The 23,619-nt window shown below is 43.4% G+C and overlaps 1 protein-coding gene across 2 annotated transcripts in view; it reads right to left on the bottom strand.

The window, feature by feature from the left end:
* Positions 1 to 362: 362 nt before the first annotated feature.
* CENPO (centromere protein O) overlaps positions 363 to 23,619 on the bottom strand; it is a 111,921-nt gene continuing 88,664 nt past the window's right edge. For both annotated transcript variants that reach the window (XM_085613082.1, XM_085613083.1), the window contains exons 6-7: positions 10,171 to 10,342; positions 363 to 859 (exon numbers count right to left, since the gene is read on the bottom strand). In XM_085613082.1, the coding sequence (XP_085469208.1) occupies positions 750 to 859; positions 10,171 to 10,342 (282 nt within the window). In that variant the 3' untranslated portion in view covers positions 363 to 749. The remainder of the gene's footprint in view (positions 860 to 10,170; positions 10,343 to 23,619) is intronic.

The raw sequence follows: 23,619 nt of genomic DNA, 5'->3' as shown, positions 1-23,619 counted from the left end.
CAAGGCATAGTTCTTGCCATTAAAGTTTGCCAATTTTCCCAAACATATTGCTTTGTGGGCATTATCAAACTCAGATGAGACCCCCATACCGCCCTGGAAATGGGGTAAAGCCGAGAGCTTGAGTAACTCCTCCTTCCAGGAAGGAAGTGGAATTGTTAACCATGGATATTTCCAGGAGAAAAAAAAATCTTTTCAGTTCAAAGAAGACAAAAAATATGCATCTGTACAGCGAGCTCCATTTCCCTTACGGACATGTAAACTATCAGGATTGTGCATAGGGAGAAAAGTACAGCTTTCCAGGAGAACCTCTGGGAAGGTTTGTAAATTGAAAACAACCCATAAAAGTACATTCATGCGGAGGGGTCATTTAAGTGATAGAATTTTTATTATTCGTACTAAAAATAGACAAAATGAGATCATTGCCAACATTTTATAAAATTATGAATATAAACCAGTCTAGCGTTAACACTGTCCAAAGGAACCTGATATAAAGCTAATCTAGCTCTTAAAGGATATGTTCAATGCAGGCGGCAAACACTAGTGTACTGTCAAGCTGCCCCGAGTCACTTCAATGCTGGTGGTATTAACGTTGCTCGCTGTATACACAAATACATATACACATTTACAGTCCTGACTAAAGTCTACCACTTTACTAGGAAGAGCCATAGGGCAATGCTTCCTAAACTGACCACCTTTAGATCAATAGTCGCCCGGATGAGGATTCATATTTGGACGTGGGGGCTCCCGTCTCACCAAGAGTCTTCTGAACAGAGGGTCTCAAACACTTCATGAACACCCTTCTGGCGGAACAAAGCAGAGTGTGTGGATAGCATCTGTTTAACTTGTACAGGTAGGTCATCTGTAGAAAACAAAACATATTTAGGATCAATATACAGCTGTTTGAATAGACGCAAACTCTTGTGGTTTAGGATAAAACAAATCTAGAGTATCTGCAAGCAATGAAATTCACTAAAACAGCATATATGTAAGAACATTTAACAAACAGAAACAAATGAATAACAAGTACCCAAACAAAACACAGCAAAAAAAGGAGTAGCTTGATTAAATACCATTTATCGAGTGCTCGGTTATCCAAAGGTGTCCTGAAGCTAGCTGTCTCAAAACCTATCCATCCAGCTAGCTTCCAGATGAATCATCATTATCACGCTATAGAGGACTTCAACTGTTTATGAAAAGGAATAAGGTTGGTATTCTTATGCAGAATGAGGGGAAATTGCACAGCATCACCCTTAAGTGTCAGAAGGAGAATCATTCGATATGGCCCACTATAAGCATAAAACCAGCAGATATGCACTCAGAGGACCCAATAATGTTCAGTCCAATAACTGATTTAATGCAGATGAAAGTAAAACATTAATCTGAAAAAAATAAAGGGGTGTGTGTGTGCGCGTGTATACTCTGCAGTGGTTTATCTCTGGATTAAACCTTTTTCCATGCAAGTATTCAGTCTTGTGAAGGCACCATCTGTCCAACCAATGGTTGCATTCACAGTTCAAGATCTAACACATTTAGGCATATCAAAGATCTGTCTGATTGCTCCTGAAGGATGCAGAATACGGTCCATTTATCTGGTCAGCAAACCGAATAAAGAACGCTTTGATCTCAACACAGGATCAGCAGATAGGCACATCATTTTGAACATGCTAAAAGATATATGTAGAGAAGCCTTAAAGTACCATGAAAACAGGCACCAGACGAATTGTTGGATTTCCAAGGCCAGAGGACACCGATGACTTATTAGAAGTACAAAAGGGGGTGGTGAAGGCATGGCTTGGCAGTTCGAGCTGGACTGTTCCCATGAGGCACAGGGTCAGACTGATTTGCATATGGCCATGTCTGAACTGGGGTGGCAGAGTGGGCTAAAAAACGGTGATGGATCAAACCCAGATCTGTTGACTGGGTGTGAGTGTTTGATTGGTTCTGATGCTCCGTCCATCACCACCCCCTTTTGTACCGCTTTATTAGAAGTACAGCACTTAGTGGATTCGACTGTATACTGGAAACAAGATTCCTAAAATGGTGATGAGAAGGAGGAACATCCCATACAGAGAAATAGACGCTTATATTTCGGACCATTGAGGAACTGCAGGCTATATAAAGATGATGATAGGTTGCGAAGATGGCTCAGAGAGTTAAGGCTTGCCCCCAGAATCTGCAGTGATCTTAAGGTCTCCAGGTTGAATAGTGGCAAGGTAGATTCAGCTTTTCATTACGTCACAGTTTGTCTTGTCCAGCAGTGTGGCTCTACTTAATCTACCTTCATCCCCCGGAAGCAGCACTGCCAACAGAGGTAAGCCAGGCTGTGACAGGAGTTACTGCTTTGTAGAAGGCGATCTCAGTTTTCATCTCCGGTGGGCCCCACATCATTGCTCTTTTAAGAAAACAGGACACTGCCCCTTTCAGACAAGCTATAGACAACTTGGATCCAAATACAATAGATTGCCCTTTCCCATAGCAGACTTGTCTGACATTTCCTGCCTTAGTGTGCGACTGGTGCTGCCACTGAGGCTCAGCTGCAGGGGCGGCTGGTGCACAGGGGCGAGATGGGCGTCGCCCTCCCACCCTGGGGGATTAAAAAAATGTGAGTTGGAACACTGAGCAGCAAGCAATAAAGTTTGCTGGCTGCTCGGTGAATAAACATGCGCAAATACGTTTTTTTTAAGGGGGTGGGGGAGAATGGCCCTTGGCTCTGCTGCCCATACTTTATTGGCTGGGCGAAGATTTCTTCGACCTGGAGCCAGAAAGCAGGGCAGTGACGACACACAGGTGGGCAGGATCTGTGTCTCACTGTCAGGATAGCATTTGATTTTGGGCGTTCTTCGTATAGCCCAGGGAGGAGTCAGAAGCTCCCCATTAATTCCAATGTCAGGGGGCAGGGCAGTCTGGCTTGAGAATGTAGAAGTGGGGTGTGGCAGTGCCTCTGCCTCTTCCACGACGAGACCGAGCAACAGTTGCTTAATACAAAGTGATTGGTGTGCTGGGGTCTGTGGGAGGAGTCTAAATCCAGCATTTTCCAGTCCTGCAGTCACGAGGAGCCCGGCTCGGGTTGATCGTTCTAGCGTAGGTGACCAATGTTAGGTAAGCGCGCCGGGGCACTTTTGTATTCTATTTATCTAAGTTAATTAAATATGTTCAAGAAGCCTCCCTGGGGAGCCCCTCAGGGAGCAAGAACTTTATTTAGGAAGGAAGTATGTTCCTGTTAAGTTAACAGGAACAGACTTCCGTTAAGGAGTCGACAATTCTGACTTTCGAAACTCAAGCTAAGCTGTAACATGAGCAATGAGCATGACCGTCAAGGGCTCAAAAAGAAAGACTGGGCCCCATAGACTAGTGATTTAAATGCTATTTTTTCAGTATGTCATTTCCAAAATGGTTCAAGGCTAAATCGGTTAAATTACTCTCAGTGGAATGGAAAGTTAATGCCATCGTACGGATCATAGTATTTTTGTTCTGCTGTTCCAGACTTTTCCCTCGTGCACTGCTAGAGTATTAGAGCTCTACTTCAAATTATATCATAACCTCTCCAAACACCAAACCACTCAGGCTAAAAATGTTATCCTATTAAACAGACAGAAGAGAGCCCCCACCCCTATCCCCCCAAAAACCTCAATTACCATCCTCCCTGATTATCGGCCCCACCATCCAACAATCCACTGTTAAATACAGTATTTGTCATGTCTACTCGATACGATACAAAGCGCGTATTAGAAGTTTTTTTTTACAATGCTGTCAAGTAATGGTAATAAAAGAAATCTCCCGAGGTAAAGATGGGTAATCAAACACAGTATTAAGGCAGTGGAAATCATACAAATGTCATCACACAATCTGTGTCATTTAACATGTCCAGAGGCACCCATGAGTTGAAAGGCTTGCGTCTCAGCCAATACAATCAAAAAAAGAAATACAGAATTATTGCAATTGAATTGAAAAGTGGCAGATGTTGTATCGGCGCCATAAGACACAGTAACAATAATCCGGAATTAAAAATAAAACAAGCTACAGCACAGCAATAAAATTAGTAATCCAAACACACACCAACTAAATATAAAAAATAATATAGGATTCCATTTATTAAAAAAAGGCAATTCAATCCAGTAAAACGTCACCATACCTTAAACCACATTGATTTGAGTTATATCTTGTATATATCTGTCAACTGGACGCATGAGGGTGACTTTCAGTTTCTCTTTATTTCAGCCAAGGCAGAGCTCTCAAGTATAATATAGCCGTGCATGAGTAGCTCATCCATGCTATTGGTTCGCTTTACATTCTGGAACTTGTAGTTCTGATTTTATAGGGGGATAAACAAGAACTACAAGTCCCAGAATGCAAAACAAAAAAAAACCTGGAGTGGATGAGCTCCTCACGCATGGGCCTGGTAAACTTGAAGCACAGCCAATCGCACTTAGAAGGCAACTCATTCTAGTTATATTTTCCCAAATGTAAGCATGGGCTTCAAGGCTACTGTGGGCGTTGTAACTCTCAACTACTGCAACGTCTGTGGCATCATTTTTGTTTTCTCTCACTAAGATGAGAATTGGGTCACAGCGTGGCATTATACAATGCTCAGATGTCAGTCAAACACTTGCACCAGCCGCCAGAAAGCAGTGGGCTCAAAACAAATTCCCATCGCCGCGCAGTTCATCGAATTACATTACAGGCAGCTTCTTAAGGCACCTGATTGAGTGTGCATTGTGCAGATAAAAAAGGCAACATTTGAAAATGATCGTTGAAAAGTTCTGAGGGGTTTTACAATCAAGCTTAGTAGAAGACAGGCAGAGTGCATTGAAACCGGTGCTGCGTGCATGAAACCGTGGTAAATAGCAGAGGAGAATGTTGTGTTCTGTTTATTGTAATTAATTTTTTAGTTGAGTATTGGTTTTTAAAAATAAAGTGTTCCATAAGCTTCTTTTCTGGACAAAATATGGTTGTTGTGGCGTATGTGTGTGTAACACTGTGTGAGCACGTGTGTATACACATTTCAGGGAACTTGTGTGTTTTGGGCTTGTGGAGGGTGAGGTAGCTCCTACGGCTCGGACTCTCTGCGCAGCGGGGCCTAGCAATGCTCAGCACACAAAGACACACCGCACACAGTACTAGATTTAGACCTCATAAAATTGATCCTAGCAGCTCATCTTACTAAAGACTGTGGACCTATGAGGTGCATTTTATAGCCAGATCCTTCCTGGTTATCGTTTTAAAGTCCTAGTGTACAGAAGGGTTCTGAGTCACGCTAGCTCTCTAGTGATGTTGCTTATCTCCACTGCAGCCCTTTCTCGCTGTTTGCAAATCTAAATTCAACCGTACCTTCTTTAGAGCTTGCCACACTATACCAGTGACAGAGGCCCAGGCACAAGGTTTCCGACGGATTTTGTTTATTGTTTGATTCATGGGCAAGTGGCTGTTGGGAGCATTGTAAGTGTATGTTGTGATGAGTGAAATTTGCGCTAGATGCAGTGTACTTTGTGCATAAATCTAGCATGACTGTGTGGATGGGAACTATGCTGTGTATGGGTGGGCGATGTGGACTGTCCTAATTCTCTTTATGACTCCCAGTCTGGGATCCGTGTCAGTCAGTATGCTGGATGGTGTAAGGGCTGGGTTGCCCAAGTCAGTAAGTTTTACACTACTACACTATGATATGGCCATTATTATGCCTCCGTGTGCCAGGGCCCCCAACAATCATTCTACACCTGCAGCTGTAGGATCACACAGACACCCTCACATGCACAAATACAAGCATGCTTTCTCACACACATATTCTCACATGCACACAAGACCTGTCATCCCCTCAACTTAACTGGAAAGTGGCTGAGCTGATACAGAATTTGCAGCGTTTCCATGTAGATCATGAAAATACCACAGGCAGGGTGTCATGGGCTCCCAGGGTACAGGAAATAAGCGTGGGAGCCACTAGAGAGGAGCTGCAATTCCACCAAGGCAAAGCAACATTGCGCAAGGCCATCAGGGGTCTGGTATTGGAGAAATGCAACCAGCAGCTCTCTGCAGCGGCAGCCCCTGGCAGGAGAGTTCTGGCGAGGTTTGGGGTTAGAAGAAGGGGTCAAAGTGCTTTAACTGGGGCGGCGAGAGAGGGAGACGGCTGAGACAGCTTTACACGGAGGGGCAAGAGAGGACAGGGCAGTAGATATTGGAGCTGCACCTGCTGAGGCTGGTGAGGTGGCTGGGGGCATAAAGGGATAAAGTCTTTATTCCACGAATGTCAAGGTATCTCCTTTTGCAGAAGTTCTAGTACCCAGGGACTCCAAACAAGCACAACTACAGCCCTCCACTTCCCCCCAGGACCCAGCCTCCAGATCCCATGCGAGTTGACAGCAGCCTTCTCCTGATCCTCAACCTGCCCCTGAACATCCCATGATGACAGAAAGAATTTTTCACTGTGGAATGAGGAAAAATGTGTTGGGACTGGGATCCTTCCTGTGCATGTTTTCACCAGTAGCAAATGTTCACTTGGCCAGAAGCTCTGTCTGTGCTATCAGTGTGTGCCAGCAAGGCCTCAAGGCATCTCGAACCAACACCGCCACAGCAGGGCCCCATAGCCACCCCAACTAACACCATCATGGCAGGGCCTCAAAGTCACCCCAAACTAACACACCGCCACAGTTTATTTCTGTGTTCATATGACAGGTGGGACTGGGCTTTGCCATTCACGTGCATTTTAATTTGTCCTATGTTGGGCTTGAGCATGTCGTCCGTTTCTTAGGTGTTCTTTGCCTTACGTCACGTGGTTTGTAGTACACTATGTAGAACAACACTACAAGTTCCAGAATTTACTTTTTGTAACCGGGCCTGGATGCACAGCTACCACTGTAAATGGGACAGCTCGAGAGTCCTGCTTTTTTGGGAGACAGAAAAGGGACTGGTTACAGTAGCCATAGTAATGTCCCCTCCCTTTTCCTTTTATGTGCATGTTATGCAACTGCAAGGTAACTGAAAGCTAGGAAGAAACCATGAATGTACTGACCAAAACATATGTAGATGTAAAGAAACAAGTGCATGCTCTATGTGGACCAGATACAAAAATTATCCTTGGTGTGACGCTTTTATATGGGATCTAAGCCGAACAACTAGTCCACATCTTGCTAGGTAAGTAGGTTGTTTAGCTGGCTTAGGTTACTGGACAACCAGTTGTTGATGAGGAGACATCCTGAAAGCCATTACAAGCAAGTTTTATTTCTGACAGGGCTCCATTCGTCATCTCAGCAGGTTCTGTTCCAACCAGGACCTTCTTATATATAGTTATTTCTGTTAACTATAACTGGTCATTATATTTGAAGCAGCTCAGGAAGCCTTTGATGTCGGTCAGGGTCAGTTCTTACTGTACGCCAGTATTGTGGACATAGTACGGGACATTTGGCCAACATATCCTGCAGTCCCTCCCTCCTCTGACATGTTCAGGGCACTGCTGGAGTTTAGTGGGAGCAAACACTTGATATCCCATCTGTACAGGGCAATGATTGCTGACAAGCCGAGGACCATACTTGGGGGTAAATTGGCCTGGGAGGAGGAACTTGGTCTCCAGTTGAAAGAAGCGCAGTGGAAGGACATTTGTGTGATGGTTAAACAAGGGTACTGTAATGTGAGGTTTAAATTGGTACACTTCAAGTACATACACCGTACACATATCACTCCAGTCCTGTTGCACCGAATAGACCCTACTAAATTGGAGGAGTGTAACAAAACAACTGTACAACTGTACCTCGGCACTCTCCAATATTTATATCACTATTTTTAATAGTGTAACACATTTATGATTTAAAAAACAATAGGACTGCTCACAGGAAACCAGTCCAACCAAATAAATTCTGCAAAATTCTATTTAATATCAAATGACAATGTTTCATTCAAATTGTGGAAATCCAATATTCAAGATGCAATACAAAACAAGGACATATATTGTTTTACAAGAGTTTTGTTATTGCTATTTGTTCCACGGAGGTCATATTCATAAAGCCTCCCTGTTGGCAATGATGGAAACAGCCGTCACGTGTTTCGTTGCGATTGTAACTTCCACAAGGCTTATACGCACAAAAATGACGATCCAAAAGATTTGGATTGCCCAATATGGAAATATCTCGCTATTTAAGAAACAGAACTGGGAGACCATTAGGAATGTGTCAATCTCTGGCCAGTCATGGAAGATGTCCCCAATAGGAAAAGTGGATTAGGAAAGGATGTGTCCAGCACTTATCCTCCCATAATAGGTGCGTACTCTATTTAGATTGTGTCAATCTCTGGCCAATACCGGGAAATGTCCCCAATAGGAAAATTCAATTAAGGAAGGATGTATCCAGCTTTTGTCCTCCCACAATAGGTGCGTACTCTCTGTATTGTGTGTGTATCCCCCACTTTAAGTTGATGGTGAGTGTATTAAAGCGCAAATAAGTTTGTATGGCGGTCTTGTCAGTGGTGTGGAAAAACGAGGGTTAGGATATGCCTCTCTATATCCGGCACGATCGCCGCAATACAGCGTTGTATCTCCAGTCGGATGGGAAAAAAAAGTGGGAAAAATGCTGCAGGAGTGGTGTTGATGTATATCAAGATTGAACTAAATATATGTGAGGGGTGGCCATTAGGCAGGCACGTACAAGAGGGTTTGCGGAGTTACAGTCATGCATTCACCATGTTGAGAGGCGAGGGGGAACTGTTATGAGAAAGCATACCTTTATTACTTCAGTCACTCTGGCTAGGTTTATTCAATGTGCTCATGAAGGGCGTTTGAAGGTAACAGCTTTGTATAGGATTTGTTTAGAGTATTTTTTAACAGATAAGCATTGGAAAACCACAAAAACGCCATGGAACAGGATATCTATAACTGATGTAACTATGAACAAAATAGCAAATGACTTTGCAGGACCTTTCATTAAGCTACCTAAGCATCTGGTGGTAGTAATCAATTATTATTCTAGATGGATAAACTATTCCTTTATGAAAGAAATTACCACAGAAGAGGTTATTATGTTTATGAAATAGTAGACTGACACACACGGCTCAAGCACATCTACCCAGATACTCAGAGAAACTCTGTATTTTACTCCACAGACTGCCCTCATGAGGTCCACTGATGCTACCCACTAGGGTTCTCAGCTATACACGACCTGTGCCACACTTAGAATTAAAACCACTGACCGTGCTAGACTTGGTTAGGAAAGAGACATAGGTTCAGTGGAACAAATGTTGCACACAAACAAAACTGGTCTCTATGGATCATGAACACAAGGTACTTCATCTCAAATTTCTCAACCAAGTCTATTCCACACCTGCTAAGCGTGCTAAGACATAGGTCTTCGAATTCCATTCTTGTCCTAAATGTACATTCGACATAGAATTGTACGGCCGTACAAGCATTCTGGAATGATCCAGTTAACACTGTAAGACATGTTGGACTGCCGAATTGAACTGTTTCCACGAACAGTACTACTGGGCAACGTTAAGGAGATCCTGTGGGGGTACGCAGATTGGCCTTTCTCTTACCGAGAAGGAGAATGGATATGTGGGGGAAAAGCATACGCTCATCTAGAAAAAAAATGGTTAAGTGATCTTGCCCTGTGCGACACCAAATGTGAAACACATTCAGATTTACAACTTTCGTCCTCCAAACCCAAAGATATCTGGGCTCCTTTACGCACCTTTCTATCCAACACTGCTGATGGTCCTCCACCTACCCAACCAGCTAACCAGAGTGAGCGATATGTAGTCTGAATCTTTGCGGAGCCACTCCACAAACAGTCCAACCCCTCCCAACTCCTAACAGACTGTGCTGACTTATTGCAGACTCCTTATGCCTGATCGCACTAATGTATGTCGCACTCCTTTCTTTCCAATTGTAAGCTGTGAGAGTGACACGGGGCGTCTTAACGCAACAGGTCGGATATATGAGCTTATGGCAAAAGGTTCAACTATACAATAACAAATATCATTACCTCACAGGGAATGTGTTTTTCTTATAAATCATCCAAAGGGTGACCTTATTCCCATGCATAGTGGATAAAGGATGAAAGACTAAAATGAGTCATTTAATAATCTTTTCTTGGTTAAAGCTACCGTGCTAGACATTAAAGGTCATCTTGCATGCCAGTCACCTGAACCAGAAAGAAATAGTGCAAAAGTGGTAGCAGTCTTCTTCCTTACCTTGGCAAATGAGGTTGACCTCTGTTGGAAGACAGCGGATGCTGTCACCATAAAGAAGTTTTGCACAAAACCGGAATGACTGGTCCTTTTGTTTTACTTCGTATTTGAAGGACAACACATTGCACAAAGAGTTTGTCTGGAGTGCCCCAAGACGGTAACGTGCAGCATTGTTCTGTAGGTAGGGAAAAAAAAAGAAATCTAGTACAACATCTCTCTCTAACACACACTAAATAAGAACTGAAAAAATGCACATTTTGAAGCAGTGAACATTCACTTTATAAGTAAAACAACGTTATTAGATTACAGCGGACACGAGTATGCCAGAGGTAGTGCATGCAAGTTACATGGGTAAGAGTCCTATCAGTATGAACTTTTCTTGTGCTAGTGGTACTGCACACAGGATGTATAGGTAGGGACCCTGCGACTAGGTCCTTGTCTTCTGCCAAGGAAGTGCTGGGGGTTCTGCATGCAGGATATATGGGTAAGAGTCTTGCAGTAATATCCGTCTCTTGTGCCAGAGGAGAAGCTGCGAGCTGTGCATGCAAGATATATGGGTAAGTGTCTGGCAGCAATAACCGTCTCTTGTACCAGAGGAGGAGCTGCGAGTTTGCATGCTGAATATATGGGCAAGAGTCTTGCAGCAATATCCGTCTCTTGTGCCAGAGCAGGAGCTGCAAGTAGTGCATACAGGTTATATGGGTAAGAGTCTTGCAGCAATATCCGTCTCTTGTGCCAGAGCAGGAGCTGCAAGTAGTGCATACAGGTTATATGGGTAAGAGTCTTGCAGCAATATCCGTCTCTTGTGCCAGGAGACGTGTTGTGGGTTGCACATGCAAGATATATGGGCAAGAGTCTTGCAGCAATAGCCATTTCTTGTGCCAGAGCAGGAGCTGCAAGTAGTGCATACAGGTAATATGGGTAAGAGTCTTGCAGCAATATCCGTCTCTTGTGCCAGAAGACGTGCTGTGGGTTGCACATGCAAGATATATGGGTAAGAGTCTTGCAGCAATATGAGTCTCTTATGCCAGAGGAGGAGCTGCGAGTTGTGCATGCAAGATATATGGGTAAGAGTTTTGCAGCAGCAATATCCGTCTCTTGTGCCAGATGCGCTGCACGTTGTGCATGCAGGTTATATGGGTAAGAGTCTTGCAGCAATATCAGTCTCTTGTGCCAGAGGAGGAGCTGCGAGTTGTGCATGCAGGATATATGGGTAAGAGTCTTGCAGTAATATCCGTCTCTTGTGCCAGAGGAGGAGCTGCGAGTTGTGCATGCAAGATATATGGGTAAGAGTCTTGCAGCAATAGCCGTCTCTTCTGCCAGAGAAGGAGCTGCGAGTTGTGTATACAAGATATATGTGTAAAAGTCTTGCAGCAATATCAGTCTTCTGTGCCAGAGGAGGAGCTGCAAGTTGTGCATGCAAGATATATGGGTAAGAGTTTTGCAGCAATATCGGTCTCTTGTGCCAGAGGAGGAGCTGCGAGTTCTGCATGCAAGATATATGGGTAAGAGTCTTGCACCAATATCCGTCTCTTGTGCCAGAGGAGGAGCTGCGAGTTCTGCATACAAGATATATGGGTAAGAGTCTTGCACCAATATCCGTCTCTTGTGCCAGAGGAGGAGCTGCGAGTTGTGCATGCAAGATATATGGGTAAGAGTCTTGCAGCAATAGCCGTCTCTTCTGCCAGAGAAGGAGCTGCGAGTTGTGTATACAAGATATATGTGTAAAAGTCTTGCAGCAATATCAGTCTTCTGTGCCAGAGGAGGAGCTGCAAGTTGTGCATGCAAGATATATGGGTAAGAGTCTTGCACCAATATCCGTCTCTTGTGCCAGAGGAGGAGCTGCGAGTTCTGCATACAAGATATATGGGTAAGAGTCTTGCACCAATATCCGTCTCTTGTGCCAGAGGAGGAGCTGCGAGTTGTGCATATAAGATATATGTATAAAAGTCTTGCAGCAATATCAGTCTTCTGTACCAGAGGAGGAGCTGCAAGTTGTGCATGCAGGTTATATGGGTAAGAGTTTTGCAGCAATAGCCGTCTCTTGTGCCAGGAGGAGGAGCTGCGAGTTGTGCATGCAAGATATATGGGTAAGAGTCTTGCACAAATATCCGTCTCTTGTGCCAGAAGACGTGCTGTGGGTTGCACATGCAAGATATATGGGTAAGAGTCTTGCAGCAATATCCGTCTCTTGTGCCAGAGGAGAAGCTGAGAGTTGTGCATGCAAGATATATGGGTAAGAGTCTTGCAGCAATATCCGTCTCTTGTGCCAGAGGAGAAGCTGGGAGTTGTGCATGCATGATTGATTGATTGATTGATGGGGAATTTATAATGCGCTACTTTGCCCGGAGGCGTCAAGGCGCAACTGATGGAAAACAATCAGCCAGATCTAAGATACGGAAGAAAAAGAGCATTAGGGGTAAGCTTCAGAGAAGAGCAACGTTTTAAGGCCTCTACGGAATAGGATATGAGATTCCTGATTCCTGAGGACAAGGGGAAGCTCATTCCAGAGTTTGGGGGCAAGAGCAAAGGCGGCTCTGCCTCCCCACCTAGCTTTCGCGACGCGAGGAACGGTTAGCAACATCTGACTAGCAGATCGCACGGCCCTACCTGGGGTGTAGTACGACACAAGAGACCTAATGCCCTCGGCCCCTGCGTCATGAAGAGTCCGGTGGATGATAATCAGGGTTTTGAATTTAATCCTGGCATGCACCGGAAGCCAGTGAAGATGTTTCCTGATCGCAGTTCCTGAGGAGCATTAACAACAAACCTTGCTGCCGCGTTCTGGACCACTTGCAGCCGATGAACCAGTTTGTTGCTCATCCCAAGATAAAGGGCGTTACAGTAGTCCAGGCGTGAGGATACAAGGGCGACCGAGACTTGTTTCCGGGCATCAGGGGTGAGATAATGGGTGAGCTTTCTCAACACCCTTAAAACCCCACAGCAGGTGGAAACGGTCCTGTTCACTTGTTTGTCAAAGGCGAGTGAGGTGTCAAATAGGACTCCCAGATTTCGAGCTACGGGGGATGGCTGGGGGCAAAGTCCCAGAGTCGATGGCCACCAATCGGCTGACCAAACCCCCTTGTTTCCCCCGAACACAAGGATCTCAGTCTTCTCCCCGTTCAACTTTAGGAAGTTTGACGTCATCCAACCTGCCACGGCCCCCATACAGTTCCTAAAGTTTAGGGCCGTGGACCCAACAGATTGCGACAGGGAAACCATGATTTGGGTGTCGTCAGCGTACGAGAGAACTTCCAATCCAAAAGACCTGACAAGCCTAGCAAGTGGGGCCACATAAACGTTGACAAGTGTAGGGCTCAAAGAGGAGCCCTGAGGGACCCCACACTGTAAAGGCTTGGCGGTGGAGAGGAAGTCACCCAATGTAACCCTTTGCTCTCCTTGGCGCGGATATTGTTGACCACCACTGTAAGAGCTGACTCAGTACTATGCGCCTTTCTGAAACCATGCTGAGAAGGATCCAGCAGGGAGGTTTTATCAAGAAAGGCGCTAAGAGGGAGATTCATATGAGCTTCCAACATCTTGGCCGGGGCAGGAAGAAGGGAGATGGGACGAAAGTTCTTTAAAATCCTGGGGTCCAGAGTGGCCTTTTTTAAGAGGGGCTTTACGATAGCTGTTTTGCAAGAGGCTGGAAAAGCACCACTGGATATAGCCTTGTTCATAACTGCCAACAGGGGGGGGATTAGAGTTGCCCTACAGTTTTTTAAAACTTTGAGTGGACAGGGATCAAGAGGAGAGCCTGACCTAAGGGAATCCAAAAGTTTATCGAGGTCCTTGACTGTGAGAAGGGGAAAACTAGGGTAAGTTTCGGTAGGGAGAGTAGTATTCGTCGAATCAAGAGAGAAAGCCCGAGTGAGATTATCCGTCTGAAGGGCTGTATAGATGTCTAAAATATTGGAGTGAAAAAAGGAAGAGATCTGATCACAGAGTTCTTGTGAGGGGACTATGGGGTCAGGGTGGTGGACAAGGGAAAGGGAATCTACAATTTTTAACAGGTCTCCAGGGGAAGTGAGAGAAGAGGTAAGGTTAGAGAAGTAGGATTGCTTTTCAGTCAGCACCGCCGCTTTATACCTCTTGAGAAGATGTCTGTGCTTAGTCCGAGCTTCCGTATCGGGCTGAGCTCTCCAGAGCCTTTCTTGCCTCCTACATGCCTGCCTCTGAGCTCTGAGAGAGTCGGAGTACCAGGGCGCTGAAGGGCATTTCCTGGCGCTATATAGAGTTTTGAGGGGGGCAAGGGTGTCCAGTGCCTTTGCGATAATGCTCGCAAACTCCCGTGCCGAGGAGTCAATATCCTGAGAGGGAAGAGGCTTAAAAGTGGCAAGATATATGGGTAACAGTCTTGCAGCAATATCCGTCTCTTGTGCCAGAAGACGTGCTGTGGGTTGCACATGCAAGATATATGGGTAAGAGTCTTGCAGCAATAGCCGTCTCTTGTGCCAGGAGGAGGAGCTGCGAGTTCTGCATACAAGATATATGGGTAAGAGTTTTGCAGCAATATCCGTCTCTTGTGCCAGAGGAGGAGCTGCGAGTTGTGCATGCAAGATATATGGGTAAGAGTCTTGCACCAATATCCGTCTCTTGTGCCAGAGAAGGAGCTGCGAGTTGTGTATACAAGATATATGTGTAAAAGTCTTGCAGCAATATCAGTCTGCTGTGCCAGAGGAGGAGCTGCGAGTTGTGCATGCAAGATATATGGGTAAGAGTCTTACAGCAATATCCGTCTCTTGTGCCAGAGGCGCTGCAAGTTCTGCATGCAAGATATATGGGTAAGAGTCTTGCAGCAATAACCGTCTCTTGTGCCAGAGGAGGAGCTGCGAGTTCTGCATACAAGATATATGGGTAAGAGAGTCTTGCAGCAATAGCCGTCTCTTGTGCCAGAGGAGGAGCTGCGAGTTGTGCATGCAAGATATATGGGTAAGAGTCTTGCAGCAATAGCCGTCTCTTGTGCCAGAGGAGGAGCTGCGAGTTGTGCATGCAAGATATATGGGTAAGAGTCTTGCAATTATTGACAAGCAGGACTCATATTAAGTAAATATTTTAGGTGAAATGTCGATCAGTGAAAAAGAGCTTGTCCAGCAGTTAGCCAAATGTCTTGACTTTCTCCGAGAAAGTCAGGTATTACAAATAAAGAGATCTGTGGTGTTATTTCTGTGACTCCCTGAAACCCTTGAGCCATGAAATTGATCTCAACCTAAATGGTTGATTAAAACCGATTGATTCATTTATTAATCGATCTACCTCTGAACCGAGTGACCCTGGCCTTATTGACGTACTCCTGAATTAGACTCAGCACCATGCCTAGGTTATTTTGAGACTCTGACATAGGAGCAGTTTACAGCTATTGCAGCCTATGTAATGTCTGGTGATCCCCTTCGATCCTATTCTACCTAAATTCTAAAACATATTCTAAGTCCGCTCTTGCACAGACCCTGCTAGAGGTATGTAATCACTCCCTAGCTTATGTCTGAATCCTGATGGAGTGGAAACGACCTTAATCATCCCTTTGCTATTTAAAAAAAAAAACATGCGGAACACTGTCACTAACTTTTGGCCCATCTCCCTCCTTCCTTTTGCAGTTAGGAGTTGGCATGCCTCTCCAAAATCTTAACTATCTTCGGGCTTCTTAGAAAAACACTATATTTTTTAGCCTCTGCAATCTGGATTTCAATTGGGACGCAGTACAGAAACAGCACTCTTGGCAGTTTGAGCCTGTGAGCAGGCAAGGCTGTACCCTGTCGTTCTACTAGATAGGTCTGCTGCTTTTGATAATGTGGCGCATTCCATTCTGTTATCCAGACTTACTGAGGCAGGAATTGGCGGAGCAGCATACCAATAGTGTAAACCCTATCTAGAGAACAGATACCAACAGGTCTGTATTCCGCCTTTGACATCAACTTTTCAGGGCTTTGGGTCACAGTGTTCCGCAGGGGTCTGCTATTAGCCCCAACTCTGTTCAAAATTTGCATCCATCTGCTAGTTAGGCTAATTTAGTCAGATCCTTTGGAGTCACTTTAACATAAGAAGACAACACCCAACTGATCATTGCTTTAAACAGAACAGGCTTGGCTTTACTTGAGGTTTTCAATCACTGTATGGCCGCAATCTCCTCTTGGTTGGTACTCAATGACCTGAAATTTAAATCGGATAAGACCGAGGTTCTCTGGATTTCACATACAGCGCAGGCCAGACCATTTCCATCAACATTCTAACTCTCGCCCTAGCCTGTTACTACTAGCCCCGTAACAAATCTGGGCTTTCATCTGGACAAGAACTGGATTCTGAAAAGCCACGGGGTTCTTTTGACATCTTCTACCTCTCTTTGGCTGCTAAGAAAGATCGTTCCATTTCTTTCATCCTTGACCCACACAATAGTGGTCCAGGGCACCTGGACTACTGTATCTCTCTAATTTTAGGCGCACTGTTCAGCATAGTGAACAAACTTCAGCGTATTCAAAGCAGCCAAATTAGCCCTTGGCTTGTCCAGGTCTGCCTCATCGCCCTACGCCTTGAATAAATTTCACTGGCTCTCTCTGGTAAAAAGGATTCCCTTTAAGTCACTATGCACTGTCAACCAAGCCTTATAATCTGGTCCACTCTATTTGAGAAAGAAATGTAATACCTATGTTCCAAGTTTGCCCCTCAGTTCTCAAGAGGCCGCCCTCCTATTAGTCCCTAGATTTCATCGAATTACCATTGGCGGTAGGGCCAACTGCTAGTGGCAGCAAAATGTGGCACACTCTTCCGATTAATATGTTTATACTAGTATCGAACCTGCACCTCAAAAAGGCTATCCAAACCTGGCTTTATAGCAAATGAACAAAGATGGTTTTTTGTTCCATTACCAGCGGTCTGAAATCTGAGAAGCTCAAGCCTGTATTTCATTGTCTACCTCGATTTGCCTTCGATGTGTCCCAATGTAGCCAGAATTTCAGACTCACTCATTTTTTTTAACCCATGTATATACAACTTACTTGTTATTTAACATTCAACTATTTACGTTTGCACTAGAAACTTACAGTGTGGAGAACTCACTATGTTTAGACTACTATTACAATGTGAGGAGTATTTTTGAATGACGATTCCTTGCTTTAGATCTCAAGGAACAAATATGGATAGCAGAATGTGGATCAAATTGATAAAACAACATCAGCATATAAAGACAATAATTTTACAAACCACTTATACATAGCAACACAAGGCTTATGCTATTTTATACCTTACACACTGGAGTAACTGCCCTAATCTAGGACAGATACTTGAAGTTGCGTCCCGTAGAAGATAAGACTGGTGATCTATAAACAGTCAATGAATCTCTGTAAGTAACAGAGTTTATTTTCTGTTGCTCTACTTGAAGTTTCGCTTCCGTTTTACCTTTAGATCACATTTGTTATTTACATATTTCTACAAGGACTACAAGGAACAACTGTTTTGATTTGGGGAACCAAGAGCACGTTAAAAAATCTACGCATTGGCGTACAAATTCAATCTGGAATGGGTTTCCTGGAACTTTAACATTTTGTCACACACTATTAAAAGATTCCCAATATTCTAATTTTGATAATTTTTCAAAAGTTTGGGATGGACTGTGGTTATGCCACATACCTGTTTACACCACGATAAAGAAAAATCCTCTGCCATCATGTTGCTAGAAATGAATGATTTACTTATTTTTGAATGAACACTACAATGTAGGTTGATCATGGCATGCCTGAAGTAATAGATTGTAGTTGCATATAAATGGGTGGAAATTCAGATGAATTATGTAACTGTATTGATTCATGCTGTGTGTTGTATTCTGTATAGTGTTTACTGCGTTTCCGCCATTTCAATAATACAAGTTGCGTATGTATTTTACACCCCTGGAGAAGTTCCAACTTACAGAAGGAAATGTGTTGGCTTGGCTGATCTGTTTGTGTAAGAGACCATTATTAAGAAATATAAAGGTTCTGATGAAATATGATAAAGTGGAGGCATATGGACTTATTTATTGCATTTGAATCAAAACACAACCAAACGATTACTGTTGAGACTGGAGTAAAAACTTAAGAGTCGCTACCAAACAAGAGTGATTCTCCCATCATCATTATAGTTGTTTTTATAAGGCATTTCATAGGTATGGGAGTTATGGCTGGCTGGTCTCTTGGTTGAATGCGCCTAATGTAATACATTCAAGTGGAAAACATATGGAAAGGTGTAATGATCCATGGCTGCTGTGTCAATCCACTTTTTTAAGCATATAAAGAAATATATTACCAATAAAAGATCTCCAGATTAAATAACCAATATGATTTGTAACTACAAAACAGCACATTACTAAAAAAGACCCATCATGGAATAACTCCTTGGGTCGCCACTTCCCATTCATATGGTGCTTACTTGAGCTTTTTAGCCTCATAATTTTCCCCAATGGTAGAGACGCAGTCCAATTGTGAACACTTGTTTAGCCCTGATAAATAAGGTGCCATTATTACGCACTTACACAAAGAAGGAGCGTCCATCATTTCTTTCCATTTGAATATAACCAAAATGATCCTCCCACTGCTTTCTTCGACAATGGAGGAAGACTTGGACATATACTACCATCGACATTTCAAAAACCAGGTCTTCGTTTTTTTGTGTGTAACGGATACAAGCAATGGCCAGGGACCGTGCTTTGCTTTAGAGACACATGCAAGTCTGCTCAAACCCAAACCGGTCTGTAATTCCAAGCCTTTCTTCTTCTGAGGTGCTGAGTCCACTGGGTATCTTGGGAATACTATAAGAGGTCTGGTTTCTAGGACGAGAGAGAGTGAATAGCTTGCTATCCCGCACTATCCCCCAGACATAGACACCCTCATTTGAGTAAACTGTACTCAACATGGTAGAATTGTGCCCCAAAGGTTAAACACAGACACTTTTTTAGTACCAAATATAATAAAAGTAGTACAATTCTGTTAAAGCAGGAGGTCTAGGGAGAGAAGCAAGGTAGGAGGACAGCAAAGGTCAAAAGGAGGACAGACACTAGAGAAGAGCAATGATGCGTGGAAGAGAGTGATAGCAAAGTCCAGCAAGGGTGAAGAGTGGCATATTCGGACAACAGTAAGCACAGCGGCGCAAGAGAAAGCTGTAGTGAGCATGATCAGCCTTTGAGAGGGACAGAAATAGAGGGTGACAGTCACAGGTGTCTCCACCGTGCTCAAAACCAGTATTGCTAGTGAACGGAAAATATTTGCTCTGAATAAAGATATGCTGGCATTATTCTGTAAGGAATACACTGTGCAGCGAATTGCCATGGGTGGATTACACAGATATAGACAAGAAAACATATTGCCACGAGGTATCCCATGATCAGCACAGAAAAAAATGAAAAAACAGTCAGTTTGGACCAGGATGCCAAAGGACCTAGATGTCCTTCCATGGCTGGCCTGCTCAATGGTCACAACACGCCCCAACTGAAAACAAAGACATTCCTACTTAGAGGTAATAATTTATTTGTCCTACATGTCCCCCATATTTTGTAGTCATTTCTCTGGGAATCAGGCTAGGGCTTGGCAATCTCTCTGACGCATCAGATCAACTCCAAGTAGTGGAGTCAAGGCGGCCACGGCTTCACAAGAAAAGCTTCTGACCAGCGAGAACAAGGGAAGTCAGACATAGTGCTTGGTAACCAGATAATCTTGGCAGAGAATGGCAGCTAGACACAGCACTTCTATGATGTGGTGAGACTATGAGCTAAAAACAAAGTCACACACACATTATCTGCTTCAGGGGTGGCTGGAGTGCCATATTCACCTTTGTGCTCTTCATGTACACCTTGTTATAAATATATTGTTTTCTTTCTAGTGTTCAGACTATAAAAACGTATGTATTTTACAAGAATAAGCGAATACTGCGGTTCTGCCAAATGAACATTCCTATCATGTTCCCTCTTGTGCAAATGTTATATGAAATGGTGATAATTAAGCTCATGCAAATAGATTCCTGGTATGTAGATGTTTCTATTTGTGCTTACACTTTCTAGGTGCTACTAATACATAGAGTTTCGGGAAAGTGACTGACTTCATGAACACTTTGTAGCCTGATGTCTATTGTTGATGCTAACAAGTGTTCAAAAAGCTCTGGAGCTCTGCTGTGTTTAATGTCCATTCTAACACTATTCAACAAGTTTTTGGCCTCAGTCGTATTTAATGTCTATTCTAACACTGTTCAACAAGTTCTTAGGCTCAGTCGTATTTAATGTTTATTCTAACATTGGTCAACAAGTTCTTAGGCTCAGTCGTATTTAATGTTTATTCTAACATTGGTCAACAAGTTCTTGGGCTCAGTCGTATTTAATGTCTATTCTAACACTGTTCAACAAGTTTTTGGCCTCAGTCGTATTTAATGTCTATTCTAACACTGTTCAACAAGTTCTTAGGCTCAGTCGTATTTAATGTTTATTCTAACATTGGTCAACATGCTCCTTGGCTAAACACGGTTTAGTAGTATGTTAAAAGCTCTCAACAGATTCTTTGACCAAACCCCATAAAACCTCACATAAATTAGAGAGGAGCTTCACACTAGGGATATCAGGCAAGAAGCGCACAACTTCAGCTCCAACTCTACTTGAAGCGGGCAGTGACGAGGGCGACCTTAACAGGTGACTCGCAGGCTGCGTGCGTATCCACAGCTTTTGACTGAGGTAGCAGGCTTACTATCTAGACAGAAAAATCAGGACGTCTTGTTCTGAAAACAAGTATGCAAAGGCCCCTCTTAAAACTCAAAATTAGGCAGATAATTTGTTAATCAGCTGGAACTAGTATAGAGGGCACTAGGACTGAAAAATACAATAACCATGTTAACTTTTTTTCTGTTAGTCTTTTTACTTACAAAATAGTTTGCTGCATTACTATTTGTTTAATGTATGGTTACATTCATATCACATGCACTAGGTTAGGATTTTAAAATAAATCGAAAGAGGATTGGACTGTCCACTAATTGTCACTGACCCATCTCATGGAACTGACCATTACCAGAAGCACTTCTTACACACACATTGCACAGTGGTTTGTGTATTGGCTGCAGTTCAACTGGATGTTCCGATTAGGGTTGGCACATTGCCAGATTCCTTAGTACCAGGGGGTCAGAAAACCATACCCTGTGATTCCAATTGGACCTTGAAAATGTATCAACTTGGCCTCAAAATGTGTTCAATCTACAAAACACCTTAAACTGTCAAAACAGCAATTCTCTCTACTTGTTAACATACAAACAAGAGAAAGAGGTAACTACATTAAAATGTTCTGCCGCCTCATTGGATGAGTATTAAAAGTTTAAAGGAAGTCCTGGTGTTCTGTCAAAATCAAGATACATGCTGGTCTAATCAAGTCAATAACTCATACTCCATGTGGATTAGGAGGAGACACTGAGAGCAAACCCCGAAAGAAGCTTACCAGGGTCGAGCCCATACTGTTGTCCTCCTTTAAGGAATGGAACTTAGGAGCCTGGACTTAACCCTAGGCTTTAGAAAAGCCCTGCCATGCAGAAGAGGTAGCAGTGCTGCTGGATGCGAGTAGAGGAAAAAAATATTAGATAGTTGTGCCTTTATTTATGTCATTCAGTTTCATTATAGAATGTGACTTGTTCCGTGTCACAGCTCTGAACGGTCAGAGGGATCACCACTAGCTGTGTATGTGTATAAGAATAAAGTATGTCAGCTTTATCTGCATGTGCTCGCCACCAGAAGACAGTAGAACTAGGAAGAGAGGTTCCTAATTGAAGGAATACGCAAAAATTATATGTACAATTTTAATTAATTTCACAATTAAATTCCCAAAAACAGCGGTGAATGCCAATACAGAACAACGCTCTCGGTGCTCATACATAAGGGACACACACGTGATAAACTTGACCAAGTTACGTGTAAAATAACAAGAACACCACAGCCCATTATAGCAAATAATACATTTAAAAGTGGGTCTGGATTTGACCGTGTCTGGCAACCACTTATACGACATTTTACTAAAACTGATCATTCCCGCCTGATGCCCCCTAGGCTACGCACTTTGGAACTTTTTGAAGACTTCCTTGCACCTTTTTCTCAGGGTCGAGAGCCGGAATATCCGAGCCGTCCTATTTAACCCCAACGGGTGCCCCTCTCCACTCCGGTGTCCAAAGACCCTCACTTCGGTCTTCGGATCCATCCCCATGGCGCGCCTGACATCGACTCCCCCCTCTATCACCCCTCTCCTTCCCCAGAAAGGAGGCTGCCCTCTCTCTGTTGACCACCTTCTCTTCTTTTTCTAGTCTTTTTTTTTTCTTTCCCTACAATTTCTGTCTTCTCTTTGGTAGTTGTTTTCGTTAACTTTTTCTGAAGTATAGATTGTTTCTCCATGCTGCAATGTGATGTGGTTCCTTATGGGGTGGGTACACCGGCCCAGACATAGGGGTTTTCAGTCGCTTAGTCTTTATTGCATAGTCAGTCAAGTTGCTGTATTTTTCCTTTTCTACTGGGTGTTCAAACTCTGTGTGGGCAGCTTTATTTTGACCCCCCCTCATGAGCCCTACTCAGACTCTGGCTCTGCGGCCTTGTTACTTGTTCTCCGGGAGGACCCTGCATCACGCCCTATTTTACCTTACTAGGTTTGTTGGGGAAGGGGCTGTTTTGACGAATGGATGCATGCCCCTCTGGTATACTCTTCACCCTATTTTGTGCTGATCCTCTACTGTTATCACTGCAGCGATATGTACGTATGCTTTGTTCGACTTCAATAAACAGAATTTCAAACAAAAGTGGGTCTGTGGGATAATCAGTCGACGGCGTTTCAGTCCTCAACAAATACCAGAATCAACATCAGGACTCTAACATCTATCATGTCCTGCACTGGCACTCACTGCACCATTTTTGGGACTTTAATTGTTTAATTAATTAAAAGAGTCATTTGAATGAACATCATTTGCGCACATTACTAGAACTATGGATCTCTATTCCTTGTTCTACAAATTGCCCCAGGTCCCTGGCGATTACTGGGATTCCCTTGTGTTAAAAAAACGACTGTCACTTGAATAGGGCAACACGTTGCCTACTAAAACTGACAACAGTGAATGTGTTGACAGATTCCAGTAATTAAGGAACAAATAAATCAATACTTTAATGCATATCTCTTGAAATTTAATTCTGCAGCTATGAATTCAAATTCTATTTATTTGGCTGCTGTAAGTAAAGGATGACAACAAGTGATGGATGGATTACTTGAGAACCTCAGCCTCTAGCAATTCTTTCTGCAATCTAAATAGGTAAAGGATGGCCAGCTTCAGCTACTGAGGTGAATTAAACAGCATGCATCGGAGTGTGTAGGTTTTACTTACTTTGAAAACTAGGCAACGACTATAAAAAAAGTTAACAAAAATATTATCGCGAACATTTCCAATCGAAACAGTTTCTCTTTTCTTTAAGGGAAGTGAAAAAACAGAGTA

This window comes from Triturus cristatus, chromosome 6, assembly GCF_964204655.1.
Source record: "Triturus cristatus chromosome 6, aTriCri1.1, whole genome shotgun sequence".
NCBI lineage: Eukaryota > Metazoa > Chordata > Amphibia > Caudata > Salamandridae > Triturus > Triturus cristatus.
Note: the sequence above shows the minus strand (reverse complement) of the source record. Positions and strands in the feature narration are given on the sequence as shown.